Source organism: Lates calcarifer, linkage group LG1, assembly GCF_001640805.2.
Source record: "Lates calcarifer isolate ASB-BC8 linkage group LG1, TLL_Latcal_v3, whole genome shotgun sequence".
NCBI lineage: Eukaryota > Metazoa > Chordata > Actinopteri > Centropomidae > Lates > Lates calcarifer.
In genome coordinates this window covers 4,903,451-4,923,434 of record NC_066833.1, presented here as the reverse complement: position 1 = coordinate 4,923,434, position 19,984 = coordinate 4,903,451, and the positions used below count along the sequence as shown (strand labels likewise).

The 19,984-nt window shown below is 40.0% G+C and overlaps 1 protein-coding gene across 3 annotated transcripts in view; it reads left to right on the top strand.

The window, feature by feature from the left end:
• Positions 1-19,984, top strand: part of man1a2 (mannosidase, alpha, class 1A, member 2) — a 121,469-nt gene that overhangs the window by 45,927 nt on the left and 55,558 nt on the right. For all 3 annotated transcript variants that reach the window (XM_018660689.2, XM_018660690.2, XM_051067269.1), the window contains exon 5: positions 13,464-13,582. In XM_018660689.2, the coding sequence (XP_018516205.1) occupies positions 13,464-13,582 (119 nt within the window). The remainder of the gene's footprint in view (positions 1-13,463; positions 13,583-19,984) is intronic.

Sequence of the window (19,984 nt, the reverse complement as noted above, 5' to 3'; positions counted from 1 at the left end):
ATTGTGCTTTACAGGTTATTTACTTACTGAGTTGAATTTTTAAGGAAGTAGATCATTGAATTAACTAAAGAATAAGAAATGGCCCCAGAAAAATCACCCGTGATGGAATCAAGCCATTTGCAGACAGCCAATATACTCATCTAATCTCCCAACCCTAACTCATTCTGTCGTCTCAAATGTGAGGATTTGCTGCTTTTCTTAAATATTTTTCAGCCTACAAAAGATTATCAGGAGTGTCGTTAGTTTGCTTCTGTCGCTGGATTTCATTTGTGACTTTGCGTGACCTCACCAGTTCCTTCCTGGGATTTAATCTTGTCTGCCGGCACACAAGGGAACCCACTGGTGAGTCTGAGGCCTGGTCCACATACTCCACCTAGTAATTGTTAATGCTTTATTGGTTTCCCCTGAAAGCTCTTCATCTGACAATTTTAATCTAAACTTGCAAGTGGAGAATCTCTCACCTCACAGGCACATAGCTTTCTCCCACAGGCAGTTTGACATGCTCACAGTAAATGATATCACACACTGCCTCAGGCATGTAGCTGTGTGAGGCCTGTTAGGTAGGAGGCAATGGAGATGATGCAAAACTGAAGTGAAGTTTGGACACCTGGCCCTTCTGTCAGTCCAACACTGGAGAGAGCTTACTCATTATTCATGGCAGCACTATCCTTGTACATTACAGGATTACTTGTGTTGTTTGTGTATCATGTTGCCCATAGAGATGATCTGACAGCCTATCCTTAGTATAGTTTCAAATAACATAGAGGGTGAACACCTTTTTGTTGCTTTGTCAGCTTTTCAGGAGGTCATTTTTCTTTTTTGAATGTTTTTTAAAACTTGTCTTAAAATCACATAAATATCAGGGAGTCACTAAGTTGGGCCAGAGCAAACATACTTTGTTGCCAGTTTGTTTTTGCCATGAGTCAGTCTTTGTTGGGCAAGAACTGTACTGTGGCTGATCATCTTGATCAAAACTTGCTGTTGTGGCAACCAAAAGAGTCCACTCAGTATAGATTCTGTCTGAGATAATGCTTCATCCAAAATCCTGTAAACCCACAATACCAGATCAAATACTGCTTTGATTTCCAGCTTTTCTAATCAATAGACACTGAGGAGTGTAATCTTCTGTAGAGCTACTAGATATTAATTCCCTCTCACAATATCTCTGCAGGGTTTGTGTGGATTCCGTGATAACCATGAAGTCAGAAGGCTGCTCTTGCTCACAGCCATGCAGCTTTTTTTCCCCCAGCATCTAGGTCATGTCTTCACATGATTGGCTCCCAGGGCAAAACAGTGCATTGCATCCTGGAAAAGGGTTTCTACAGTGGCACCATAGCAATGCACCCATGGGTAAAGGCCAATGACTCAGGCACAGCAGAGGGAAAACAACAGAAATAGCATATTTATGTGTAGCTATAAACTCAGGCAATCCATAGTTTAGGGTCCAAATTTGGAGTCCATGAACTAAGACCTTTTATGTGATGGTACAAATAATGCATGATACATTAGTCACTGTACACTTTCACTAAACCTCAGTGTTGCTGGATAGCACAGCATGTGTATTGTAAGCATCCTCTCTGCTGCTTAGCTCGACAGCATCCCAACAAGATGTCTGAAACGTGAAATCCCATGACTGTGCTCTTCAGTCATGTCACCATGATTTCTATGGCTCCCACTCAGTCAGAGGCTTTTTTTCTTTGTGTGGATGGATCTGTTTGAAACTCCCCTTCTGAAGTATTGCAAAGTAGCTGTTAAACTATGAATCAGATGTAAGCATTCAGTTATTGTTCTGAAGGACAGTGAATAAACAAGACACTTAAAGCTGAGTGTGAGATGGAGTGGATTGGAAAGAATAAATTTCTCTCACTTAATGCAGTTATTATAGTTGAGAAAAGGAGAGAGTGAGAAAATAAGTCAGAAAAAAGTGAGAGAGGAAATAGGGAGTGCAGAGACACTGAGGTGTTGAGCTGCTTATTTGCAAATCATCAGTGCAGTGAAATTTGTAAAAATCCAAGGTGTAGCTATTGTCTTGGGCTCAAGTATGTTAGCCATAATGAACTAAAGTGCTCACTGTGCAGTGTCAGGACAGATTGATTGCAAGGCAAGATATTGAACAACCTGCAGACAGTAATCTTAAAGTATTTCCTCTGTGATTATCTTAAACTTTATGAATGCAGCATGCTGTCAGGTGGAGGCTTTTATCCAACACACTTGTACCATCCATTAATGTGTGTGTATATATATATATTATATATATATATATATATATATATATATATATGTGTGTATATACATATATATATATATATATATATATTATATATTATATATTTTATATATATATATTTTTTTATTTTTTATTTATTTTTTTTTTATCACAGTTGATTCCAGTAAGGACTCAAGGCTCTTGACATTTTTTTCTTATAAGGATAATTTAGAAAAACTGAATATAAAAAAGATAATGTATTTGTGTCTGCAGTAGTTTTGTGTTTTACTACTTAATTTATCTTCTTTAATTTCTGCAAAAGGAATCAGTAGGTTTTAGTCTTACCATCTACCAAAATCTACCATCTCATCTATTTAGGTGAAAAAAAGATTCCTTTCCTACAACCTCCAAGGATGTTTGTTTGATGAAGCTTAACTCCACCCCAAGAACATTTCCTCATCACTGTCATATTCATAAGCTCACAGCCACAGTTTCTCTGTCAGCCCTCTGATTAAAATCTCCCATTACACAAATACACGTTTTCACAACTAATGGCAAGATGGTGTTCCGCTGGTTAATATCTACTTAATGAATGCAGCGATTTCCCTTGTTGGATAAGAGACAAAGCGACATGCATGCTGCTGAACTGAATGTGCTTGAAAAGACCACACATTGAGGTCTGCCCTTGCTTCTTTTTAGCCCAACGTGTAGAGTCAGATGTCTTAATGACTGTAGGGGGTGGGTGGAGTGTCACCACTGATCACTTTATAATGATTGCCCAAGGGCCTAAAGCTGCTTTCTGTGTGAGAGAAGATTTGCTTGTTGAAATTTGTGATCTCTCCTTGGTTGGAATTCCTTTATTCCTGATTTGGTTTTGTTTTTCCTTATTCAAATTAGGTGTAAGGATACAGATTTCGTTACTTGATGTGGTAGGTTTTATTAGCTGTGTCTAGCTACTTTAACTCTTTGAGTAGGTCGGAAATCCCAGCTCCAGTTGCCATTTTAACATCTCCAGGTAACTCATTTAAGACAGAGACCCCTGCAAAAGGGTCTTAAAGACGCCTTTTATGGTTACATACATATTTTTATAAATAACTCAGATATGGAAGTAGAGGAGCAACACCATCACTGTATTACATTGCACAGTTAGTTGGCTTTGGAATACAGTATAGTGAACTACTGTAGCACAGTTAGTCCATGGTAAATAATGGTAGCCAGCCAGAATTCATCAGGTATTACAATGCAAATTTAAGCGCAGAATTTTTAAATGTGGCATATCAGCTAGGGATAGATTGAATATCGGATGGGCCGATCATCGGTGCCGATATTCGTCATTTTGGCGCCTATCGGCGTCAGCCTTTTTTAAAAATCCGACAGCCAATAAGAGATCCAATTTAAAACTGTGTTATTTTGGCTCTGATGCAGCCGTGCCTCTCTGTCTGCAGTCACTACTCTGTCTCCAGCATTGTCCCATGCATAGCACCATCTGATTGGTTACACGCAGAGCCATGGCATGGGTAACAGCCAATCAGCAGTGAACCTTTAACTCCCTGCACTTTTTGTTTTTGTTTTGACTTGAAACAAAGATAAGTGAAAAAAATGATGATAAAATAACATTTCAGTTATATTGAAAACTAAATTTACTGTAGAAAACTTCAGGGAGCTGTTTATTTGTTTAAGTTTTCATTTAACTTTAAGATGTCTATTGTCTAAGATAAAAAAAAAAACCTTTAACATGTTGCAAATCTGAAAAGCTGTTTTATAAACATGTGCTTAAAGGCATTTAAACGAAGTTAAGTGTTGGAGTTTGTATTGTACAAAATTTTGACGCCAGTATTTTCACTTTTACTGCAAATGAATATCGGCTCCAAATATCGGTTATCAGCCTCCTTTACTACTAGACTTAGACTTCGACTTAGACGGACTTTATTGATCCCTTTGGGATCAATTTCCAGCAGCAAATACAGCCAGAAAACAACACTTCACACAGGGCAGTACAACAACAGTTTGTGAACGAAAGACAGGGCAGTATGCAGGACAGTTAGCAAACGACACAGAATATAAATAGAATAGCAAATAATATAAATAGAATAGAATTAAAAGTGAACAGACTCTGTATGGCTTTGTCATCAATAAATAAATAGATATATAGATATAAATAAATAAATACTAATAATTGGTATCGTCCCTGAAAAAAACATATCGGTATATCACTAATGTCAACCCACTGTATGTCTTACATGGCTAATTTCTATGCTATTTTTCATATTATAGGAACCCTCTTAGGTCTAGTTCAGGCCTTATCTGCTTGTGTTAGCCGTAACTGGTATATCTCCATTCAGATGAGGGAGCCTACTAAATTATTTCTTTGCAGACTTTGGTTTGCACATTTGTAGTGCAAAATGAGACTGAGAAGAGAATTGAATCCTACTCCTGACAATATGTCAAATTTCCATCAGAACTCTTCCACTTGGCCCTCCTTTACCTCCCCACTTACCCTTCAGATTAAACTTTCAGCAGGGCTGCCAGTGCCAAATTGGACAGCAGGAAACAGGAGGATTTGCCCACTGCTGAGTCCAGCAGGAATGCGCAAAAGCCCTTCAAACAGAATAAAAAAAAAAAAAGGGAAGCGGTGGGGGGTTTCTCAAAAAACATTGTAAGTTTGTACCTACAGGCTTCAGTTTTTCTTTTTCTTTTTTATTGTCTACTATCAGTGTGACCAAATGATGATAAGGGCTACAAGAGTCTACAAGTGTAGTTCCGCTGAATAATTGGACAAGTCATTTTGGAACCATTACCCACAATGTAGCCCTATATAATGCTAAAGCCGTTAGAGTTTCTATTAATATTGATATCACTAGCCAGACTCAAGGGAGCTGCCTCAGCACAGAAGATTGGGGAGCTTTGGTGGCAGTGAAAAGGGAGTTCCCCTGTTCATCTGGTTGGCCCTCCTACCTGCCTCATGTTTGTATTCCCTCTGTGGAAATTCAAGAACGAGGTCAGGTACATTAAGTGTTATGATGGTACATTCCAGGAGTTAGAGTTACTCCAACACCAATCAGTCCACCCTTACACTGGTTGACTACTGCAGTGATCCATTCTGCAGCTTGGTTTTTGGTTGTTGTTTTGTTGTGTATTTGCCTCTGACCAATTGATGTAATTAGGCTTCTGAATATCCCAGTCAGAGGGTGCTGTGTATATACTGTTGGATTTTGAGGGATTTGCTGACCTTTCTCTGGCTAAGCTGGTGAGGGTATGAACCCCTGTCTACTTCATCTTGAGCAACTTCCACTGTTCTCCCAAAATGACTTTACTAAGCTACTCTTTCTATTAATCTGTCAACTGCGTAGACCTACTTTCAACATCTTGCACATGACATTTTAATCTAAGCAGACCTCGTACATGTAAGGAAACACAAATTGGACATTTCAAAGACTAGTTTGCTGAAACACTGTGTGAAAAAGGAAACTAGAAGGCAGTTATTCTCCTAGTTACCAGCTCAAAGACCATATATTCGCTGGATAATTCAGATGGCTTTTTTGGTTTCTTTTTCATGAAGAGGTAAAGAGATGGAGTGCTCTGTGGAGGAGATTGTTGCTCTGAAGAAATATATGACTTTCCGATCTTTGTTTAGCTGATCTGTTTGTCTCAGCTCCAATCTGCCATCAGAGTAGGTGATAAATAAGAATTATTAGGAATCAAAGTCAAAATCAGTGTCAGTGCCAGCTGAGAGTACTATTATTCTCACCAAGAAGATTGTGTAACACATGAAATATTTGACTCTCCCTGTGTTAAGAACTGTCTGTCTGAGCAGCTGTCCTGTACACAATGTATATTACAACTACAAGAGTAGTTCAAAGTACACTTAACAGTGAGTAACTAAACAACTGTAGATGCACTGTGATCATCTCTGTAGAAATACTTTGTGAAAACTAAACAGATTTACCCACACTGTATTCAGCCTGTGGATTTTGTGCTGTGTGATTCAGTCTACTCCCAGCCTGGCATTGGCATTTAGTTGGACATACTGTAGACACTGACCAAATGTGGCACTGAAATTCAGAACTCAGTGGAGGAGATCCTATAATTCTTCCACTTTCCATTTTACACATACATAGTGTATATTCTGCAGACATAGTTTTAACAGTAGCTCCATGTGTCCGTCTGCTTCAAAGTTGTTTACTCTTTTTTCTGCATACAGACAAGGGAATACTATCAAATGGCTCTACAGTAAAACCACTGCAGACCGAGACCCTTTGGCACCAGGCCTGAAGACAGGCAGTCAGGCTGGGGTTTAGTCAGGGAGCTCACACTGAGCGGAAGGGCCAGTCTGACCAGTAGCCCTCTGAGGCGGAAAACAAAACACAGCAGATGTTTCACTTTGGTGCCAAATAAGTTGGTAACCACTTGTCCACTACCAGCCAGACTGGTCTGAGTTGGCCCGGGGAGTTGGCTTGGCTTTGTTTCTCGCCGCTGGGCTCATTACAAAACAGGCTGGAATGCCTTGGTGTACGTGGAGCAAGAGAGGAGGAGATGGGGTTGATGTCTGCAATACAGATTTTTACAAAACTGTGTAGCAGGCTGTGACAGAGAGTGTAAGTAATCTCCAGAGAGCTAACATGGTGGAACAAAGGCTAAAAGTCTGGGGCTGAATACAAACAAACAACATGGTAATCCTCACTTTTAGATAAAAGTTGTTTCTCTGAACATTAACAGTGATAATTAACCTTTCAGATTTTTAGAGAAGTGTAAGAGCCAAACTGATATATCAAATGACTTGTAATGTTGTCAGTCCCCAGCATTCAGTATGTAACTACTCTTTTATAGCCAAATTTTAGGATTCCCTGCTAAACCATGTTATATCATGTATCAACTTAAAAGGCCATTCTACTTAGATTGCTTAAAAAAAAAAAAAAAGTTTTTCTCACTTACCTCTAGTTGTGTAGGCTTTAATTTCCTCAGTCAATGTGACCTCCATCCCTGAAATGTTTGCCCAGCACAATGGAGGTGAATAAAATTTCATTTCTGTTGGTCACAGCATTGAAAACTACATATAAAAAATAAACAGCAGGATAATTTCCCAGACCCATTGTCCTGGACAATGTTCCCTCTAAGCTACGCGCCTGCGCAATCACGCACTGCTCCCGCTTTCTCCTGCGCACAGCAAAACTATGTAGCGCATAAAATTATAGTGTGCGACAGTGTGCACGTCTGATGTTGCTCACAGTGGTCCAAGGAATTCTCAGGGAGTTTGTGTGTATGCTCAGACATGTGAAAAATTAGGGGGAACATTGGTCCTGGATATTCTGCTTAATGCACAGATGTAGTATTCTTAACTAGACCAGAATCTTTAAAAATAGTATTGCTTCTTTGAGCTGCTCATCTGTACAGTTCCAATTTTGTTGTCTGTTGTATGTGAGAATGCAGGATGAAGAAAAGACTGAGGCCAGTGCAGATGGTTGTGTAAATGGCATCGGAGGGAACATAGAGCAAGAGACTTAACGGGATAGAGGAAGAGGGTGAAAGCAAAATCAGAGAAGCTGCTAGAGAGCAAATACAAGAGAGAGAGTCCTGGAAATTCTACAACTCAAGAGCTCAGACTAAATCAGTGTAAAAAGTGCACTTCCAGTCAGGCTTCTGAATCTGATCCTACAGAGAAACACACAGACACACAAAACACTTGCCTCACGCACTGAAACAAAGCAAGGAGAAGCGCACACATTTGCATAAACTACAAGCACTCCCCACACCATCCCTACGCTTCTTTCCATTCTCATTTTGTACAAACACAAAACCAAATGAATCCATGCAACATATGCAGACTAGACACACATACACAACCATCCTGTCTGACTTGTCCAACACACACACACACTTACACGCACACCTGAGCTCTCCGTCATCTCCCACTCTCCCACTGCTGACAGTTTACAAGACAGAGAGAATGAAGACTGAATAATGTCATCACGTTTTCCTGCCTCGTGTGAATTCATACCGGAGAGCTCTGAAACCTGTCGTCTAATGAAACTGGCACACAGGGACAGAAAGAGGGAGCGTGAGTGTTTCAGGGAGAGCGAGAGAAATAATGGAAGAGAGGAGAAAGAGAGAGGTGTGTGAGATTGTGATATATGGAGAGAGGAAGTTGAAGAGTTTGAGCAAGTTCAGTTGAGGTAGAGAGGAAGGTGTGTGGTGTGAATTCAATCAAAGGAAAAGGGTTGTACATGTAAGGAGAGGAAGAGAGTTGGATTGGGAGAGTGTGACAGAATTTTCAGCTGAGGGTGTCTGTGTGTGTGCATGAGGCTGTGGTGATAATTCCCCAAATAAATAAACCTCATCCTGGCCAATTTGTCTCAGATAAGCAGTGCCTGGCAACCCTAAATCCACCTCTTGGAAGTGCCAATTCAGCTTGCAGTTGGCGTTGTATGAAAGGCTGTACAGCACTCAGATGTAGGGAGAATGGTGGAAACCGACAGCAGTAGGCAGTGCGTGTTGACAAGAATGACGGTGAAACAATGCAAGCTGAGATATGAAGACAGACTGCAGGTAAAGGCAGGGTCGAGCCAGATGAACAGGGAAAAAAGGAGATTTAGCAAGGGTAGAACGCTCAACTAAAATGAATCGGCTGCAGAAGGTTAAAGACGTATCCCTGCACCACGGTTTGAATGGAGCGATCAAGGAAAGATTAGGAAGAACACAGTGAGACCGTGATGAATGAAAACAAACAGATGGTTAGTGAGAAGAAGGAGGGGCAGATGAAAAGACGGAGGGTGTGATGGAGCAGAGAGGAGATGGAGAGGGGAGACTGTTCTAGGTCTGATCACAAGGTTGTAGCCAAACATCAGTGTGTGAGCTGAACGTCTCAAGGTTACATAGCCCACATAGGAGTCAGAGAAACATTAAAGTAAACTGAAAATTTAAATTCTCTTATTTTGAAATCTCAACTGAAATAATAAATTGGAGAGGGTGATAAATTTAATAAATGACAACCAGGAGTCAGTATTTAAGCGCTTAGCCATACATTGACAAGTATAAGCAAAGCCTTAAGAATTACCTGCATTTATGTTTACATTTGTCTAAAAATATGGTCAGATCTTCATCTGTGTTACAGTTCTGAACCAATAAAATGTATTTGAACTAATAACACACAAATTGTTGTATTATTCCACCATAGCACACCAACAAAAGTAATACAAATTGAAGTTATCTCTGAGATGGCTGTTAGACATAATCTTGAACATAAAGACTATTTAATCAGATTTGTTTTAAGTTTTAACATCTCTGTGTCTGACTGCGTCTTTGATGAACATTAGTCCATTACACTTGATGTAGGATTGTTAAATTTGTGTTGTAAGACATTAAAATAAAAGGATGTGTTATCTGCAAATCTCAACCAACACTGTGTCACTTTAAGTTGCTTATAGTGTCAGTTTTACACTGAAGCTGCCTGCTGGCAAGAATACGCTAACAGAGTTAGGAGAAATTATGACAAGATTTTCTAAAACAATTAGGAGTGTACCTCTCAGTATTTTAGAAGGAAAAACAGAGCCAGATTACACAATAGTAATATCACATTTTCATTTTATTCGTAGCAGCGATGGCAATTGCTCGCTCATTGTTGTTAACATAGAGGAAGCGTTTTTCAGGAATGGATAGAGAAAACCTTGACATTAAAGGAATATTCTCTGACTCAAGAACCTTGACAGGCCTCTGTCTCTGCCTCACATTGCTATGACTGCCCTAAAGCATACCTGTGGGTGATGAAATTGACAGAAGGGAGAGAGATAGGGGTTGTGTGGTGAGGCAGAGGGGCTCTGCTCCACCAACAGTCGGGCCAATCTGTCAAGATCCGGCAGGCGGCCAGGGCATCTTGCTATCAGCCGTGCCCGCCTGACTGCAGTGTATTTTTAGAGTGATTTAGCGGTTCCTGTCTATAATGATAATAACACTGCAGCTCCTGCATGAAGCCAGACGCTCTCCCTTTGAATAGAGTCATAGATAAGAGGGGATGGCGGGGAGGCTCAGGAATTCCAGCAACACACGCTGTAGCTGATATGAAATGAGGAGGGATTTAAAGGGCAGTGACACTGACTTTTACCATTAAAATACATGTATGTTGTTAATATAAACTGAACCAAACACAGTGAGCAGTAACAGAGGGGGGATCAAGATGATCTGATGAGATCTTGGAACACCTTACTGCATTGTTTTATATATTAATGAGGAGATTTCCTTGAATCTGCTGTGACTCCTTAATACTTCAAGTTATATAGTTGGTTTGTTTCACAAATGTGCCAGCACGTTGACATAAAATTATTATTTTAATAAAAAGGGAAATTTCAATCCAGCAACATTGTAACTATGCAATGCTAATACTGTTGTATGAACAGATGTCCAAGATATGCCTTAAACATACAACACTAACTGCAAAAGTACAAAATGTACAACCAGCTTTGTACATTTGTGAGAAAAAGTGATTGTTCCACCATGAATATTAACATGCTAAAAAGTGGTAGACTATAGTGGTGTAGTACAATGCAATACTCACACTGACTGCTTTTAGAAACTGACCAGTGCTGATCTGAAAAATAGTTCTCTTATTTAAATAACTGTACAAGTAACATCTGTCAGAACATGTGCAGTACTGAGATAGTATCTCATTAGCATAACTCTATAAAAACTAAATGATGACATCTAATGTAGTAGAACTCAACTCTAAAAAAACATGTAGATATCCATCACTCAGGAGAGAAAGGACGGTGGATAAAATGAAACTCTCAAATCTAAAAGGTGAAATGATTCATATTCACTGTATGGGCATCACCACAACTAAAGAAAAGTACAAAACAATATAGATTTAAAAAACCACCCAGGCTAAAGGACGAGGACTGACTGACCTGTTAATTGCTTTTGTAAATTACGGTCAAATCCCCTAACCCAGGGGGACGTGATTGTGACGATACCTACAAAGCCTGTGGTATTTAAATTAGCACAACACTAATGGCTGTGCGTTATTGGGAGATAGCAGCCCCAAAGCTAGAGTTGGAGAGTTGCTGACCTCAGCTTTGGTAGTATTACAATAATGAACAACATCAACAGTGAAAATATAACAGTGAGTGGAACAAACAGTGCTTGATGAGTTGCAACTTACTTAAAGGGGCAATAAGTAACATTTTATTTCTGTGGTGCACAAAGTAGCCATAATATATTTACAGGGGTTTATGGGGTGGTTGATCAGTGATAGTGAAACAACAGCTTTTAAAACTGGCTTGTGCTCTAACTTGGAGTCTTTCCTGTTGTCAGAGACCTGATGTCAGAGACCTGTAGCTGTCCATATATGACCAGAATCACAACACATTTTAGCCGTAGTTTCCTAATCTTCAAACCATGGCCCTCAGGTGAATGAGGCAACTTAATCATTTTATGATGATATGACACCTTTTCTATATACTCTGCACTAATTAGCTGAATGTCCCATCTCTGTTGTGAGATATTACTCTAATTGCGTTTCGTCAGTTGCAGAGTCAGAGTCAGCGCCTCAAGTCTGAGGCCATGGTTCTCTGTTGGAAAATGGTGTATTGCAGCCACAAGAGAGGGAGTTTTAGTATCTTGAGGTGACAGTAGAATGAAGCATGAGATAGACAGGTGGATTGGTGCAGCATGAGCAGTAATGCGGTTATTGTTCTGGACGGTTGTGGTGAAGAGGGAGCTGAGTTGCAAGATAAAGTGCACAATTTACCAGTTGATCTATGTCCCAACCCTCACCTATGATCATGAGCTTTGGGTAGTGACTGAAAGAATGAGATCCCACAATGGGTCTCCTTCGTAAGGTGTCTGAGCACAGGAGCTAAGACATCCAAGCTTGGAGTAGGGCTGCTGCTCCTTCATGTTCAAAGGGGCCAGTTGAGGTAGTTCAGGTTCGGGCATCTGATCAGGATGCTTCCTGGGCGCCTTCCTTTGGAGGTCTTCCAGGCATGTCCAACTGGTAGGAGGCCCTGGGGCAGACCCAGAACTCACTGGAGAGACTGTATATCTCATCTGGACTAGGAACGCCTCAGGGTCCCCAGGAGGAGCTGGAAAAAGTTGCTAGGGAGTGGGACATCTGGAATACCTTATTTAACTTGCTGCTACTGCGATCCGACTCCAGATGAGCGGAGTCAGTAGTGGACTATTTTAATTAAGGGAATCTATCTATTGAAGCACAACGATGTTGGAAGTCCTCCTTGTCACAGAAGCAGGTTGATAGAGGTCATATATCATATTACGCCTGTCCAAATATTAATTTTAAACTTGAACCACAAGAGATGACTGAGCATGGCCATTTTTACTGTACTTTGAAGTCATAAGGCTGTCCCTCGAACCTCTAGAATAAGGTCACACTAAGAAGTATTGGCTTGCTGTGCACATCAGTAGAGATGTTGCATATTAATTATATAATTTAAAAAGACAATATTTTCCTGTATATTTGCTCCTTAGAGGTGTTTTAGAGGTTGGAAATATTGACTAGACTAATTTTGAGGAAAAAATTAGATAAGAGATGTTTCGATATTACCCAGCAAATAGTAAAATTATAGTTAGCAGCGTAATTGTTCTCTGGGTATCACCACAAACTCACACTTAACTCTCCATTTGCCAGCTCTCTGGTGATGCTGAGAGCAGTGGATTGGGGATTGAAGAGAGGAGGAGAGTTGGCTGTAACTTACTGAATCATCCTAACACACCAGGGAGAAAATACAAATATTGTGCATGAAATAGTGGAAGAATCAGAAAAAGGAGTATGAGTTTCTGAGATGGAAAAAAGATATGGATGTTAGAACAGATTATTCATAGTGTGTACCCAGTGTTTATCATGTCGCAGCGCGAGATGTTACAACTCATCTAACTCACCTTAGCATTGTTTGGCATACTATCGGTTGAACCGGTCAATCAGTGATTGTTTCCTCACAACAACAATGCACTGTACAATTTACAGCTCTTTCTGTGTGGATTTCCAGTTTCTCCCTGTTCCCATTGCTTTGTCTCTGATGGGCAGCCAAAGTTTTATTAGTATATATTAAAATTTGTCTCAGTAATTTCTTGATTTTCAGCGCAACAACTGTGTCAGTTTCTCCTTCACAAATTAGGCTCATTGTGTTTTGTGATTAGTTTTCCACTCATAATTCCCAGAGGTAGAGGCTTTTCTTGTATAGCAAATTGGCTGGAGTGTGACAGGACAAATTAATCTAATTTTCCCATTTGTTTTACCATGTGTCTTGTGCAGGTAATTCCCAACTAGGGGCGACCATTGTGGATGCCTTAGACACTCTTTACATCATGGGTCTGCATGAGGAATTCAAGGATGGCCAGGAGTGGATTGAACAGAATCTGGACTTCAGTGTGGTGAGTACATACCTTGCTTTTATACAGGTAAAAACCAGAACAGAGAGGAGCCTTGACTGAGATGAGCGACCACAGGATCCACTGAGCATAGGGCGGTGAGACGTCCAGAGGCTTGTAGAGGAAAGACCTTAAAAATAAAAAAAAAAATCATTATTTTTTATCTAATTTACCAAATGCTTGATTTGGCCAGTCGTCTTGACTGTCTACTCTCTCTGATGGGGCCCTGGCTGATTAATGAGCTCTGAGAACAACAGTAATGTAACAGAAACCAGGAGTTAATGCTATTTAAATTCAGCTGACATAGCTTCCAACACGCCACCCAGCACCATTAGACCATAGATAATATGCAGGTGTTGCTTAGGCAGGATTCAAACCTCTGACCTTGACAGTATTAGCACCGCACTGTCACCAATGTGCTGCACTTGTATTTGTGTTTGTTTGGTGTTTCTACAACTAAGCATCACAGAATATTTCCATATTTTCAGTATTGCCATTTTTTCTCACATTTAGAATACCTGCCCATGTTTAATAATGTTCAAGAAGGTTGTGTGTAATGGAGTAAGAGTTGTAATTTTGTAGTTACGCTAATAACATTACAATAATAACGCTCGATTCCCTGGTGAGTGTCTGTTTACATTCATAACTGATTTTTCTCTGTCCATTTCTATATTCATTCCCCTCACTCTCCCATCTCACCGTCTGCCATTAACAGCCTCCTCTTTTTTCTGTCTCTCTTGTCCATCACATCTGCAGCTCTGCTCATTTATTTCTCTTGTTTCCATTCTCCTCTCCCATTACCAGCTTCCTTCTCTTCTTTTTCACTCGTCACTCATCTCCATCTACCCTCTTTTCTCACTCTCATACACTCATGACCCCTGTCTTCATCCTGCCTTACTTTTTTATTATCTATATTTGTCTTTACTGTGGCTCTTTTCCTCTGTTTTCTTTCATTACCGCTTTCATATTCTCTGGACTTGACCAGTTTAATTGTCCTCAATCTCCCCTGTTTCACTATATTTAACAATCACAATTTTTATCTGTCTGTCTATTCACCATCTGCCTGTATCTATCACTTCTTTTTATCCTGCTCACACTCTATCCATCCTCCTAGTTTTCTTTTTTTCTTTTATTAAGTATTTTTTTGGGGCTTTTTTTGCCTTTATTTGGAGGACAGTGAGAGAGAGACAGGAAATGGGGAGAGAGTAGGGGAACGACATGCAGCAAAGGTCCGACCGGAGTTGAACCGGGGTCCGCCTGCTCAGACCACTAGGGCCCACGTGGTACGTGCCCTAACTGCGCCGCTATGAGGGCGCCCCAGTTTTCTTTTATTCTTTCCTTTTTTCCCTCCAACAAATCTCTGCCACTTCCATTTGTCTTCTGTACCTTCACTATTTCTCCTTATCCTTCTCTTCAACCAGTTTTTGTCTTCTGAATACTAGTTACCAGATTATATCATTTTTTGCCTTTTTTTTTTTTTTTTACCACTACCTAGGGCTGATCGATAAGACAATATTATATATCAAATAAGGCTTAAGACATCGTCGAAAACAATGTTGATAGAACTCATTCCACAGTACGCAAAACTCGTACCCTAATCCGCGTCGAACCAATCATGAGGCTGGAACAGAGTTGGAGTCACGTCAGGTGTGTAGGAGTGCAGGAGTAAACACAGTAAAAGAACATGTGCTAATGTTTTGGACACTGCAGCGGTACACACCAGTGTGTCAGGAGTAGAAGCGACATAAAGGAGAAAATGAAATTGTTAACAAAAAGTCTCGCAACAGTGTTACTGAAGAAGACGCCCCAACGGACACAGCCCCGTATGTCAGAGGACCGATTGGTACAGAGAGCTGCTAGAGACAGAGATAGCTGATAAAAACAATGTGGGATTTGTCCCAGTAGAAAATACAAAAACAAATCTAACTTAATGTTAGCTATTTCATTGTGGGTCATGGCTCAACTGGTTATTTTGCAAATTTATAATATTGTAGCAGTGGCAATAATTTGGGTTGCCACTATAAAATGTACATAGCGGAGACACTGCAGACAAAGTTGGCGTCTTGGTTATAGCTCTGTTATCTCTGCCACTTTTAATTCATCATAACACCAGTAGTTTCCGCTTGTGTCTACTCTTGCGACTAGCATGCAGCTCTCACCTGACACCAGAGCGCAGAGAATCGGAGCAACTCACACTGGTTTTCATCAAGTATTTAACTCCACAGTTACTTTTGTGGTTAAAGTGGTTTAAGATAAGATCTGGTTGTAGAGTTTACAGCCTGTTGTTCTGTTGCTCCTGCAGTGCTGTGTGTGTGAACCGTGAGGCAGCTAAGAAAAAAAAAGTGTAACAACTTGTCTACTGACATTCTGTGAGTTGATTCAGGATCTTCTGACTGATGCATCAAATAGCTGACATTTTGGGGGGCAGCCCTAAAATTTACCTTATGGTACCTTCATATCTCACTTGGGAGTAAAAAGGAACCTTCAAGTTTGACAGAAATAGTGATTTGATTTATATTGTGATATATATCGATATCGACCGATGAAAGATCCTATTGTGATATGATTTTTTTCCCATATCACCCAGCTCTACCTCTGCCTGTCATTTATTTTCTCTTTCTATCAGTCAGTTACTTTACTATCATATTCATAGCTCGCTTGCTCCCTCTCTCTCTCTCGCCTCTGTTCTTTCAGTATCCTTATATATCCCTCTGTTCTTTGTTCTTCATCACCTCTTGTCTTTTCTCCACTTTTTTCTCTACACTCTCACTCTGGTCAAGCTGTTATCCTTCTGGTTCCTCCCCTTTGTTCTGATCTGTCTCTCCTTAAATTTCCCTTGAAATCATTATTCTGTCCATGTATGGCTTCTCCTTGCTCTCCCCCCTGTCTTTTTTTTCTTTCCTTACTTTCTGCCTTCACCAGTGTATGACGCTCAAGCTTGTTAGTCCCCCTACTGAGGCAATCACAGGGCAGCTAGCAGGTAGGCAGAGGGGATCTAACAGTCTGACACTTGGAGGGCTAATTAACCTCAGGATCACTGTGGCTGAGCACTGGAAAGAGGGACAGAGGGAGCAATTGGGGCAGGAGAACAGTGGAGAAAGAGAGAAAGTGGAGAAAGGCTTAGATTGAACGGGAGGACGAGGGAGAAATTGGGTCTGGAGAGAGGACAGCAAGAGAAATGTAGAGGAAGAGGCACTGGGTATTAGAAAGAGAAGGAAGAAAGAAAGAGAGAGAAATGTATGGAGATAAATCACAGAGTCAGGAGATGGAGTTTGGATGGATAGACCAGTGAAAAGATGGAGGAAGAAAGACAAAGTGAGCACCATGGACATAGATAGCGGAGATGGCTATAAAAGGTGGAAAGAAATGAGAGAGGAAAAACTTAGTCTTTGTTTTCACTCCCTTTATCTACAGTCACTACATGTCTTCACCAGGCAATTTATTGTATTATTTTCAGATTTATTTGGACCATTCAAAAATGCCATGAGTTTGCATGTGATGTGTCCTATATTGTTCTTTCTATATTTGGACTTTTTTGTCCATATATCCATAGGTTTTTACCACAGGGCAAATGTTTGTATATGAATGGAACAGAGGGGAGTGTCGACCGGACAATGAATAAAGCTTGTTAGTAGCATAATGTTGCCATGGAATCAGTGAATTAGCTTGTTGGCTGAGCCCTGTTTTTTTTAGCCTACACTTAATTACTTTAATAGATTTGCTCTATGAAAAGTCATGCTCAATTAGCGATTGGCATTTCCCACTTGGATACACACATACAACCACTAAATTACTTTTGATTGTGAAGCTGAAGAAAACTTCCAAGCTGATGTTTTTCAGGCAAGAATCTGCAGTAAAGGCATAAGGCACGTCTTTTTTCTGATTTCTGGACATCTTATGGACATCTAATCATGATGGACTTTAAATCTGTGAATGCTGGAAAGTGTAAGTTGTGTTGAATCTAAAAATATGTATACTTTGTATGTTTAGATTTGACCGAGATATGGATTAAGGAGTGTGATTCTCGACACAAATTGTGTCAATCAGGTGCTGAAGGTTAGAGGCTTTCTGTAGAGATTTACAAAGTTTGAAAACCTTAACAAAATGTCTTATATATATCAGACTATCAGCCTTACTGCTCTTATTAAATGGACTGCACTTATACAGTGCTTTTCTGTCCTTATTGACCACACACACATTCATAGACTGATGGAAAAGCCATCAGGAGCCATTCAGACTTAATTATCTTACCCAGGGGCACATCTACATGCAAGCTCCAATGAGTGGACGACCCACTCTACTTCCTGGGCTACAGCCGGCCCTATTATAAGTTTGGATTTGCTAAATGGTTCTTCTGAGCTCAGTGAAAAGAGACAGTATATCAGGGCTTGATAGAATGAGGCAGACAAACAGGGACAGGATGAACATTTACATTTGAGGATGACAAAGATTAGACAGGGACAGGGGCAAACAAAGGTATATATGTAATGGGAAGTTGGGCAGTTTTCTAGTTAACTGACCCACACTAATGTAACGGATAAAGGAACAGGAATGACAGAAAACACATTCAACGGACAATTGCAACATTTAGATTAATGTCAAAGAAGTTTTCAAGTGAAAATTTAGCAAAAAATTGTGGGTACAGAGTGAAAACACACCTGGAATAAAACCTGCACTGGTAACAAACAGTGTGAGATTTGTGCCTTATTAAATAGGTGGAGATCTATAAAATATATGACAAATGCAATTACAATGACAGGAATATGAAACAATGAGAAAAAGAAATGCTTGAGTTGAGAATTAAGAAGCAGAGGCAGGAGAGAAGAGGAGAAGCCCTCTGGTTACACAAGAGGGGAACAGAGAGAGGAGATAAGAGGGTGGAGGAGGAGAGAAGAGAGACTGAGACTTGGGGCTCCTGTTAATGGTGAGAGGAGGAGGAGGTGTATTGCTATGTTTTCATTAACGGCTCGGTTTGATGCTCTTATACCTGCATGCATTAGGCAAAGGATTCAGGCATCAGCTTCCAGCTACTGTAACATTCATAAAAGGTTAAGCTAGCTTAGGTTCAATCTTGGCAATATGGCCATGGCATTACTCTGGCTTTTGCTCAGGCCTTTTACAAAACAGGTAATTCCCTGGCTCATAGGGAGCAATATATTTCAAGCCTACAGAGGGCTGGCAGCGTAATTGGCAGCAGAAGTGTTATTAAGCTTGGCCCTTATGAAAATCACAGATTTGCTAAACCCAGCCATACCCAGCCTCTCTAGTCTAAGTTGTGAGGCTGGAATAAAGGCATAGTCTGGATTTCCATTTAGGAGATTAAAGACATCACTCTTAGTCAACTCTAATCACGCTCCTGTGTATGCACGCAATTTTTAACATTACATTGAGCTTAACTGCTGCTGTGTGTGCACACCACCACTGTTAGAGCCAGTTTGACCTTTATATGGAGGACACTTTTGCCCCTTTTCACTTTATTAAATCATAGTTTAAGAGGACGACTGACTTTGGATTAGGTTTGGGTTTGAGATGAGTTTAGCTGCATACATTTAAAGTAGAAATACTGCATGCAGTGTTTATACAGCATCATTTCTTTACCAAAGTAATTTCTGAGATCTAGGAACACGGGGACATTACTCCGACAAGGTCTAATAATAAATAACTTAAGAGTAATGATCTTGCTCTTCACTTTAGTTCCTCTTCCAAATACGTTTGTCCTTCCTGTTTTCTCTTCCAGCCCAGTCGGCCATCTTCTTAGTGATGTTGCCCTGTTACTGAAGCTCAGATATTATCATAGCCAATAGAACCAATAGAGCCGAACATTAGCAAATAAGCTTTAATAAATTGGAATTATTGCTTTAAACCATTTTGGAGTCAACACCAAGTGAAATATTTAAATTGTAATTCTAAAACTTTGAAGTACAAAGAACCCCTTTAGTGTAAATAATTTAAAAAGTATTTACTTAAAGAGAAGTAAAACAATTAAAAAAATAAAAAAGAAGTTGCTGGTGTGAACAATGTGAACAGTAGTTTTCCCTAAGGGTCCAACCATTGTGGTATGTGTATGGCACTGTGTCACTGTAGTATGTGTGTATGGTGTGTGTGCAAAGTATAAATGTCAGCAGTTCAGTATTGTGATGTCTTGACATTATTTCCCTTTGCTTACTTTTGCATAAATACAATAAAATGCATCTTCTCTAATGTCAAACATTTTTCGCTTAAAAACATATTTTTATGGTTCTCATATGGTTTTAACACCTGTATGCAAATTTTTATTGTGTGTTTGTTACACTCTCACTCTACCACCTCTCACTTCAGCCACCCACCTGCCACCAACAGCACGTCCACCAGCTCCAACACTAATGAATGATTAAATAGCTGCCATGTCAGGTTGAGCCAAGCAGT